The sequence below is a fragment of the Theobroma umbraticum genome, unplaced genomic scaffold (genome assembly GCF_002168275.2).
Source record: "Theobroma umbraticum cultivar Fairchild unplaced genomic scaffold, ASM216827v3 scaffold_204.0, whole genome shotgun sequence".
NCBI lineage: Eukaryota > Viridiplantae > Streptophyta > Magnoliopsida > Malvales > Malvaceae > Theobroma > Theobroma umbraticum.
The window spans coordinates 1,232,753-1,243,614 of NW_018397267.1; the positions used below are offsets into that span (position 1 = coordinate 1,232,753).

General features: G+C 33.1%; 2 protein-coding genes across 4 annotated transcripts in view; one reads left to right on the forward strand and one right to left on the reverse strand.

Annotated features, from left to right (window-relative positions):
• Positions 1-4,795: 4,795 nt before the first annotated feature.
• Positions 4,796-8,377, reverse strand: LOC110423974 (putative cysteine-rich receptor-like protein kinase 16). Of its 3 annotated transcripts, none has more exons than XM_021438420.1 (7): positions 7,280-8,377; positions 7,062-7,187; positions 6,691-6,806; positions 6,024-6,234; positions 5,710-5,947; positions 5,406-5,556; positions 4,796-5,313 (listed from the first exon to the last, which is right to left on the reverse strand). In XM_021438420.1, the coding sequence occupies exons 1-7, from the start codon at positions 8,088-8,090 to the stop codon at positions 4,984-4,986; spliced, it is 1,983 nt and encodes a 660-aa protein (XP_021294095.1). In that variant the 5' UTR covers positions 8,091-8,377; the 3' UTR covers positions 4,796-4,983. The 3 variants fall into 3 exon arrangements, with proteins under 3 accessions (XP_021294095.1, XP_021294094.1, XP_021294096.1); XM_021438419.1 differs by having other exon boundaries at positions 6,691-6,812; XM_021438421.1 differs by having other exon boundaries at positions 5,125-5,245; positions 6,691-6,812.
• Positions 8,378-9,357: 980 nt separating this feature from the next.
• Positions 9,358-10,862, forward strand: part of LOC110423972 (cysteine-rich receptor-like protein kinase 15) — a 3,704-nt gene continuing 2,199 nt past the window's right edge. Inside the window, exons 1-2 of the mRNA XM_021438416.2 lie at positions 9,358-10,415; positions 10,687-10,815. Coding sequence (XP_021294091.1) covers positions 9,581-10,415; positions 10,687-10,815 — 964 coding nt within the window. The 5' untranslated portion in view covers positions 9,358-9,580. The remainder of the gene's footprint in view (positions 10,416-10,686; positions 10,816-10,862) is intronic.

Genomic DNA, 10,862 nt, shown 5'->3' on the forward strand with positions numbered 1-10,862 from the left:
TAAATAATATAAATATCATATCATATTAGAAAAAAATATAATAATTATTATATATCCGTTACTCAAACTCAATTATATCAATATTTGAGTTACGTAAGTACTCGTCCTTAACTAAATGTCAACATTCATTTATATATATATATATATATATATATTATTTAAATAATTAAATTAAAAATAACAAATATTAATATATTTACTAAAAGCTTATAAATATATTAAAAAGTATAATTACTCAAATTATTAATGTGATGATATTAATATATTAAAAAGTTATTAAATTATTAATTATGTTTAAATAATATGAATATCATATCATGTTATAAAAGAATATAGTTATTATTATATATTTTAAACATAAATATATTTACTTTTTATTTTGTATTAATATTACAAAAATTATAACTTATAATATATATACTTAAAAAGAATTTTTGAGATTATATAGTTTTGGAATCTAACTATTTTTTTTAATTTTATGCAATTAAAGACAAATCCATATGGTTAATTAAATTAATTCATTAAACTATGATTATTAATTAACTTGGAATGTTTTTTAATATATACATTAATATATGGGGTTCATTTATAAGAAATATAATTACTATATTATCTATATTCTAATACCTTTAACATATATATATTAAATATAAAAATATTTATTTTTATTTTAACATTATAAAAATTATAACTTGTAAAATTATTAATTATAATATATACACCTTTATTTATATAAACTTATAATATACAAACATTAAGAAAAGTTGTGAGATTGGAATAGTTTTGAAACTTAGTTATTTTTTAAAATTTCATGTAATTAAGGACAAACTCATATAATTAATTAAATTAATTTATAAAATTATAATTATTAATTACCTTGTAATGTCTTTTAGTATATTTACTTTATATATATTGGATTTATTTATAAAAAATATAATTACTATTATACATATAGTAAAATACTTTGAGTATGTGTGTATATATGTATATACATTTTAAATATAAAGATATTTACTTTCTATTTTGTGTTAATATTACAAAAATTATAACTTATAAAATTATTAATTATAATATATATAATTTACTTATATAAACTTATAATATAAAAACTTAATTAGCTATAAAGAAGTTATGAGATTATAATAGTTTTGAATATTTTTTTAATTTCATATAATTAAGGATAAACTCATATAATTAATTTAATTAATTAATGAAACTATAATTATTAATTAACTTATAATGTCTTTTAATATCTATACTTTATAGATATTTGGTTCATTTATAGGGAATATAATTACTATTATATATATGCACTAAAATACTTTTAATATATATACTTTTAATATAAATATATTTACTTTTTATTTTGTGTTAATATTAAAAATTATAACTTATAAAATTATTAATTATAATATATATTACACACACTTTATAATATATAACTTGTAATGTCTTTAATGCATACACTTTATATTATATATTTGTTTATTTATAAATAATATAATTACTATTATATAAGTTAATAACTACTAAATAATAAAATAATATTGATTTATATTATATACTATATTCATTTATAAACACACTTTATAGTTTTTAATTATTTAAATTTAAATTTAGTATTTGTGTTTTTATTAATTTAATTAGTAGTTAATTATAAAATATATAAAAAATATTATTATATATGATTACGGGTTCAGATAATTAGATATTTATGAAAAATATTTTAATAATTTTTCATCTAATTGAGTTTTTAAATTAATTAGGGTAATTATTGGATAATTGAAATGTATTAAGGTTAAGATTAAGTAGTAATTTTTAAAATTATTCATATAATTAATAAGATTTGAAATTTTTTTTTAGTTAAGATTTAAGTATTTTAAAATTAATGAATGCTTTACCCATTAACAATCCTATTAATCTCAGTAATCACAGTATAACTGGTGACCTTTCTGTATTTGACCCAGAAGCACTGCTCACTTCCTGGAAGGTTCAGATCTCACTTCATTTTTATCACGATACAATATTATTTAAAAGTCCATTTCATTCATAATTTTCTATGCCTGATCCTCACTTGCTTTCCCACTACATTCGGGCGAGTGAAGATACAGGAACAATCTTTCCCTTGTTTCACACGCTGGAGGGTCAAGCAGAAACTAAATGGAAATGAGTGTTTAACGGGAGAAATTGTGAAAGCCCTTTATGTGGATCAGGGAGGCACTTGTCCCATTTCGATGTTCCTTTCTGCCAGTTTTGGAGTTCGGAAAGTGGCTAGCCTCACATGGTTGAGGGATCCTAGAAATTTCCTGCTAATTAAAAAACGAAGAAACATATGATTTTTCTGATTGACTCCAGCTTGTCCAGCCGACTTTGTGTTTCTTCCCCTGCTTTTTTAATGAACAAATCCACATTTTTCAAGGATTTTGATTGGCAATACTTACGTCGCTATCATTGTCTACTATGAATAGAGTGGACTTTGGACTTCGGACTTCGAATATGAACAGTTACATCATTTTGGTTCTTGTACAAGCTTACTTCCCATTCTGTATTGAATTCTAATATTCTTCTTAAACATATAACCTTGGGTTAGGTTTGTTAATACATAATAATCCTATCCTGTCTCTTGAAAAAAATATAAAATACAATTCTCCCTCTCTCAAAATAATTGAACTATCACATAACAAAGTTAATTATCTTTTTATAAGATTTACATAAACAAATAAATATTATAATTACAATCAAACAATCTTCAATTATTGCATCCCGTCGAGTCCATACTCTGGACAATTTTCCATATAACTCTTTTTTCTTTTGACAAGTCCTGACACAAGATCACCCAATATTGAAATCAACTTTGCTTAAAAGTAATATATTTCAGGTGAATAATTCTTTTTCTTTATATAAACGTGGATAATTCTTTGACCATATAAGATGTATTAATTATAAAATACTTGAGAGAGAGCTACCTGCGATGACTTTATTTTTTTTTCAAAAAATTAATATTTAATAGCCATCAATTTTTAAGAAAGCCAAGACAAGATTAATAAAGCCTAGGTTGGAAATTAAGGCGTTATGGTTTTTTTTATTTAATCATGATTTGTTTTTTAAGAAAGAGTGTACGCAAAGGGCAATGACTGAAACAGATAGTTGAGAGATTAAGCAAAGCTTACAAGGTCTTTTGCATGGATTAAGCACCCATCGGATAACAACAATGGAATAAAATTTGATAATTAAAATTTTTTCCTCAAACAAAAATGAATCCCAAAAGATCTAAAGAAACATTTTAGCTGCATACAACACAGTAAATTTAGAATCGATCACTCTAACCGCTCTAGAGAAAATTATAAAGAAATTATCTTTAACTAGAGTTTCTTAAAACTCCACCACAACTTGAAGGATTTGACTTACCTTTAACAGAGCCATCCTCGTGTAACTTGAGGAAATCGAAACATGACACCTAGGCCTGATGGGTTTAATGTAAACTTATTCAGAAGTTAGTGGAAATGATCAAAGGCGGCATCATAAGGTATATGCAGGAATGCTACTCCTCATGCAATATTGAGGACCGCATCAACACATCTTTTATCCCTCTACTCCCAAAATGTGATAGCCCCTCCCATACCGAGGATAATCGCTCGATTAGCCTTGTGGGCAGCGTATGCATGATTACACTAAGGTCTTGGCCAACCGATTGAGGTGAGTGGCGAAGGAATTAGTGGGGTGTAATCAACTTGCATTTATAAGGGGAAAACGGATCATAGACTATGCTTTGATTGCAACGAGGTGACAGATTTTATGAGAAAAAAAAAAGAGTGGAGGTTTATTACTTAAAGTGAATGTTAAAAAAGCTTATGATAATGTTAATTTGAATCCTTTTGATATAGTTATGAAAGATGGGATTGGATGACTGTTGGCACAAGTGCATGAAGGCTTCAATATTAGTAAATGGTGTACTTAACACAATTCGAATTTAAGAGAGGCCTGAGGCATGCTATTTTTTGTCCCTATTCTTATTTAACTTTGTAGCAGAGGCATTTAGTGTTCCAATGTATAAGAATCGAAATTGAATTGTGCAAAGTTATTGCAGTAGGGAACAAAGCTCTTGTGGTGTCACACCTACAATATGTCAACAATATTGCGATATTGTGGGAAGCCATGTTAGGAAGCTTGCTAGATATAAATAGGGTTTTGAGATGTTTCTAAGTCATCTCAGGGCTGAAAAATGATTTTGAAAAGAATAATTTGTTTGGTATTGAGGTTGGAAAGGAAATTTAGTGGATTGAAAATATAGAATATCTTGCAAGGTAGAAGAATTTAGTAACAAATCATGATGTTGTTATTAATTTTTTTTGTTTTTTTCCTCCTTAAGGATTAGAATGTCTATAATATTACCTTTCTTTATATAATAATTAATTTAAACTAAATAATAATTTATTTAAATAAAAAAATCCTGAAAATTATATAATTTGATAAAAAAACATATCGTACATTATAGAAATTCAACAACTTAGACATTTCTACCACATGATGGTCCAATGAAATAGCCCACAACCTATAAAAAACCCACCAACCCAACTCCTTTCTCACATCCAATTAATTAGCCAAGCCCCACAACAATAAATAGCCAAATGTCGTACATTCCAATTGCCAAATTTCAAGCATTGAACAAACCCAAGAAATTTCTTAAATAGTAGGCAATTGATTATTGGTTTTAGTTTTAATATGTGACAACCAATAAAAAAATTATTTATAACAAACTACCACACAAGGAGTAAACAAAGTTCTAATCATTTCCCAATTTTTGAATAATTACAAGATAGTACAATTACATAGAAAAATTTTCTTATTCTTTTCCTCTTCATGAACAATTAAATAGTTTGATAAGTTCTCTTTTAGTTGAGTCACTTTCTTTGTGCCCCGAAGAAGAGGTACAGGTTTTTCAGGACTAAGATACTCAAACAATGCAGCAATTTTCCTTAAACATTATCGAGGATCTAGCTCAGTAAATGAAGCCTCGTTTACTGTGACTGGGACCTCTGCACTTTTAGATTGACTGGAACCGGATGATTCAGGCCCCCCTTCCGGTACCTTGGCAGATTGCAGTAAAAACGCAGGTCTCGAGGGCGCCCGAAGAGAGATGGAGGAGCTGCTAAGCATGAGAACAACTGAGTCCATGGTTGGTCTACGAGCAATATTTTCTTGAACACATAGCAATCCAAGATGGATACATCTCAACATTTCACTCCTGGAATCATCCAACAGGATGTCATCTATCAGTTTCAAAGGGTTCCCTTCGTTCCAATTTTTCCATGCCTGCAAAGATTTGACAATGTGAACGTAGCACGAAGGTCCAAGTGCACCAAAAACAAGTGAAGGCAACGCAGGTAGAATTCCATTTTACTTACATGGGTTATAAGATTGACTCCTGTTTCCTCGTCTCGGAAACCATTGATACTTTTACCACTAACGATTTCCAAAACCAAGACCCCAAAACTATAAACGTCAGACTTGACTGAGAAATGCCCTTTCCTTGCGTACTCCGGAGCCATGTATCCACTAGGTAAAACAAATAAATAAACAAACGAAATCTCAGTTCTTGTTAAAATGAAACTCTTGTTGTATATGTGCTAATTGTTATAGGATTCTTGTGATTTGGGCTCACAACTTAACAATTGTAACAACAAAATATTAGTGGTTTCTTATACGTACTATGTCCCGACAATTCTTCTTGTATCAGCTTGAGTTTGATCCACCACAAACAACTTTGCCATTCCAAAATCTGAAATTTTAGGATTCATCTCTTCATCTAACAAAATGTTAGCAGCTTTTAAATCACGATGGATGATTCGATACTGAGAATCTTGATGAAGATAAAGAATTCCTCGAGCTATTCCTTTTATGATTCTGTATCTCTTGTCCCAGTTTAGTAGTAAACGCTTAATTGGATCTATGAAAATTCACAAAACAATATGAGTAAAATGCAGAAATTCATTCCGTAAACTCAAAAGTGATCGCAACCATACCGAATATGAAGTTGTCAAGGCTTGAGTTAGGCACAAACTCATAGATGAGAATCCTTTCTTTCTTTTCGAAGCTAAAACCTAGAAGACTAACCAAATTTTTGTGTTGAAGCTTTACCATTAACAAGACTCCATTCTTAAATTCTTGTTCACCTTGTTCAGAATTTCCAGATAACCTCTTCACAGCTACAACTTGTCCATCGGGAAGCTTGCCCTGAAAAATATGTAACAAAGGGAAATGATCGAACAAGCATTTCATATATTTGTCTAGGAATTACGAACATGCACTAGCTTTTATCTTTTATTTTTCCTCTTTTGCATGGATAGAAACACTGGCTTTGACATATTTTAACAAGAAATTTGACAATTTGAGATTTTCTATAGCATGGAAACTTTGGGTGGCATGAACAACACACCATTGGAAGCATCAATCCTAGCACTCGGAAAAGATACGACAGAAAGTCCTCCATCCCTTCCGAAGATGGCTGGTAAGGTCTTGAATTTTAAGCATGCAAGGATGCTCGTTTTGTAACGGACGCTTTAGGCAGAGCGGTAAACAGAGGAAGCAGGTAAAGTCACCGAACTGAAGGCTTCACTCATTCATTCCTTCAATCCCTCATTTTTACGGTTTTGGATAATTGAAAATTTTCTGTACCAAATGTTGAATTACCTTGTAAACAACACCAAATCCACCTTTTCCAATCTTTTTTGCAGGGGAGAAGTTATCTGTTGCAACTCTGACTGCATTGAAGTCAAATTGGAAAGATTCTTCACAGCTCGTTTCATCTGCAGCTTTTAGAAATTGAGCGAGTTAAGTTAATGCATAAAAAGGAGAGAAAAAGCACTGGAAAGTTTTAATGGATTTCGCTTCATAACCACTTCAAGGGCAACCACTCTTTCTCCTACTTCTTCTTCTTCGGATTAAATTATTCATTTAATTTCAAAAGAAAGTATGAAATCAAAAATAATAAGCTTAATCAATGGAAACTAATAGTTAAAAAAAAACTGCTACTAACAGACAAAAATCGAACACTAGCTTACTTTCATTCTTCTGCTTTGGTTTCCTCCTTCTAAGGAGAATGGCGCTTGCAATGAGGACCACTGCCACGAAAACCATGATTGGAACGACAATGACTAGTACAGTTTGAGATGAAATGCCTCCACCCTCTGCACATGCAAGAAATTTGATTGAGTAATACTTTTTTTCCACATTAATTTCTCCCCTAAAAACTGCATGTGTCAATGACCAGGCATATTACCTTTTGTGATTGTAATGTTCGTCGTAGGTGGAGGAGGACTTTCAGCTGGTGGTGGTGGAGATAAGGATGGAGCAGTAGTAGAAGCATTTGGAACATAGAAACGAGACAAGTCCCACTTGAACCAACAATTAGGTCTCTGAACATAACCTCCCTGCTTCCTATTAAACCTACTTCGGTATAGACCCACGGATTCCCTTAAGCAGGTTTCACAATCACTCTGGGATAAATCTGGAGTGCACTGCATTAGTGCGTAAATCGTTTGAGAGTCTGCGGATTCTGCTTCACCAGTTGAATACTTAAGCTTAGAAGAACCCATGGAAGCATTTGTCACCACGCTAACCATCAAAGTCTCCCAAACATGATAAAACTGTGTTAAGTTCGAGTTGATGTCGTACACGTTAGGTTCTGCATCGTAAGGCTCTAGCTCCAGGATTCCAAAAAACGAGCGATCTGCATAGCTTACCATAGACGGTGGATTCCCTCCCCATGAAATGGCTTCTTTCTGGTTGGGACACTTGGCTATGAGATCGTGAGTTGTGGAATCGAGGTAGCCAAAACAATCTTCTGGAGGAGAGTCTCCTCTGCAAAGACCAAGAGCATAAACTTTGTTGGGTACTTGGCCAATAGTGGTAGTGAAGAAACCACCGTTTGCTGAGACATTAGCTGGGAGAGAAGCGAGGATGAGGTCGCGGTTTATACCGTATGTACTATTAGTTGTAAAGTTACCTGTGCCATAGCATCTTACGGCGGTGGCAAGACTCATGCCTATAAGCAGATTGGGGAGAAGGCAAACCAGAGCTTTAACCCACATCTTGCGATCCTATGCCGAAGTACTCAGCTTTTTTCTCTCTTTTTTTCCCAGAGGACTGCTGTATACTTATATTACTCCATCTGTTTTCTTCATTTCAGTTGAACAAAGGACTGAACTACAGAGCTCAAAATCTTACATAGTTGAAGTCACGTAATCAGAACCATTGCCTAAAAACATGTGACATTCTCAATAATACAAGTCAGCCGTCTGCCACAGAATCCTGCAACTGGTTCCTGGTGAACAAAATTAGGCAGAGAACACGAGATCTTCCAGCAGGTTTCTGCATGGAAATTGGACACCAAGGGACTTGGCTTTCTTTGCCTTGTTAAAGTCAAAGTATAATTAATAGACCATGGAACTTTCAATGAATTGATTGTCATTGACGTCTAGCCTCGGAGTAATCAAGGCATAACTGGTTACCTTTCTGTGTTGGCCCGGAAGCACCTGCTACTTGTTGTAATGGTCAGATCTCACACTTCAAATTTTTGTCACGTTATTTAAAAGTCGTAAATTTACGCAATAATGATCCTAATGTTTTTCTTTGATAATGGGGTCTATTTCGTTCATAATTTTCTATGCCTGATCCCCACTTGCTTTCCACTACATTGGAGCGACTGAAGATGCGGAAACAATCTTTCCCTTGTTTCACACGCTAGAGGGTCAAGCAAAAACTAAATGGAGTGTTTGACGGGAGAAATTGTGAAAGCCTTTTATGTGAATCAGGTTGGCACTTGTCCCATTTCGATGTTCCTTTTCGCCAGTTTTTGGAGTTCGGAAAGTGGCTGGCCTCACATGGTTGAGGATCCTAGAAATTTCCTGCTAATTAAGAAAAGAAGAAACATATGATTTTTCTGATTGACTCCAGCTTGTCCTGCTGAGTTTATGTTTTCTTCCCCTGCTTTTTTAATGAACAAATCCCCATTTTTCAAGGATTTTGAATGGCAATACTTGCGTTGCTATCATAATCTACTATGAATAGAGCGGACTTTGGACTGGGAGTATGATCAGCTTACATCATTTTGATTCTTGGTATAAGCTTATTTTTCATTTTGTATTGAATTCTAATATTCTTCTTAAATCTCGCTGTCTTCCATGCCCTTCATGATACTATACCTTGGGTTAGGTTCGTTAATACATAATAATCCTATCCTGTCTCTTAAAAAAAAAATTCTAAATACAATTCTCCCTCTCTCAAAAAACAAAAAAAATTGGACTATTGCATAACAAAGTGTAATTATCTGTTTATAAGATTTACATAAGCAAATAAATATTATAATTACAATCGAACATTCTTCAGTTATTACATACCGTCAACTCCACACTTTGGAGAATTTTCCATAAAACCCCTTAGTTTCTTTTGACAAGTCCTGACACAATGTCATCCAATCTCCATATAAGGACTGTTCATTTCAACGCAAAAACTCTGAAAATCAGAGAATAGCTTGGAAGAAAAACAAGCAGCAAAATCCCTGTATACCGCAGGCAGGGCAATGGATTCTTCGCGGCAGTTTTTCTTCTCTTCTTTAATTGTTACATTCCTTCTTAGTCTCACCGTTGCCGGACAAGAGCCTCTCTACCATTTCTGTTTAGACACAAGTGGTAATTTCACCAGAAACAGCACTTACGAGGCAAACCTCAATCGCCTGCTGTCATCTTTCTCCTCGAACACGGCAAATGATTATGGGTTCTACAATATGTCATCTGGCCAAGACTCCGAGAGAGCTAACGTAATCGCACTTTGCAGAGGAGATGTTAATTCTGGTGATTGCCTCGACTGCATCAATAACGCAACCACTGAGCTCAGAAACCGCTGTCCCAACCGGAAAGAAGCAGTTATCTGGTATGACTTTTGCATGTTGCGATACACAAATCGCTCCATCTTTGGTGTTGCGGAAACCAACCCTTCTTTCTACATGTGGAATCAAAACAACGTCACGGATGTGGATGCTTTTAATCAGGCCCTGACTGCTTTGATGAACTACCTAAGAACTAACGCTTCATCAGGCACTTCCTCTCGCAAGTTTGCAACGGGTAGTAGACCAGTTACAGCTTTCCAAACATTATATGCACTTGTTCAATGCACTCCTGATTTGACGGAGCCCGAATGCAGCTCTTGCTTGTCTCAGGCTATTGAATTTATTCCGACTTGCTGTGATAGAAAACAAGGAGGCAGGGTAATTAGGCCTAGCTGCAATTTCAGGTTTGAGATTGAACGCTTCTATAATGTTACTACTGCTGATACACCATCACTAGCATCGCCACCGCCACCAACACCAGTATCACCACTATCTCCTCCGGCCTCGAACGATACCCCAAGTACAACAGGTACCCTGTCTGCTTTTTCGTTGTCAAGTTAACAGTTGTTTTCTTTTCCCCTGCCATATGCCTTCCTGCAGAAAAAGCAATTTGGTATCCACTGACTGGAATCAAGCTCCATCTTGTATTAGAGGGATGTATACCTGGGAAAATTTTCTTTTCGTAGACAACAGGGGAAGATGGTTTCTCTAACTTAATTAATCAAAGGATACTTTCCATATCCTTTTGCTGATGCAATTGCTAAAGTTTAAATTGAAAGCTCATTTTTGAAATTTTGCAGGAAAAAAGAGTAATTCATCTCGAACTATTATCATCATAACCATTGCGGTTGTTGCATTTGCGGTACTTGTCATCTCCAGCTGCATCTTTTTCTTTTTAAGCGTGAGAAAGTCAAAGGTGAAAGCTCAAAGTAAGTAAAATAATCGGTTTATTGTTCTTCGTTTTTTTTTTTTGGTT

Coding starts and splice junctions, on each gene's coding strand:
- LOC110423974 (XM_021438419.1), bottom strand. CDS start 8,090: ATGTGGGTTAAAGCTCTGGTTTGCCTTCTCCCCAATCTGCTTATAGGC. Junction 5,557..5,709: donor AGAAGAATTGTCGGGACATA/GTACGTATAAGA, acceptor TGTTTTACCTAG/TGGATACATGGCTCCGGAGT. Junction 5,314..5,405: donor GAGTCAATCTTATAACCCAT/GTAAGTAAAATG, acceptor AAATCTTTGCAG/GCATGGAAAAATTGGAACGA.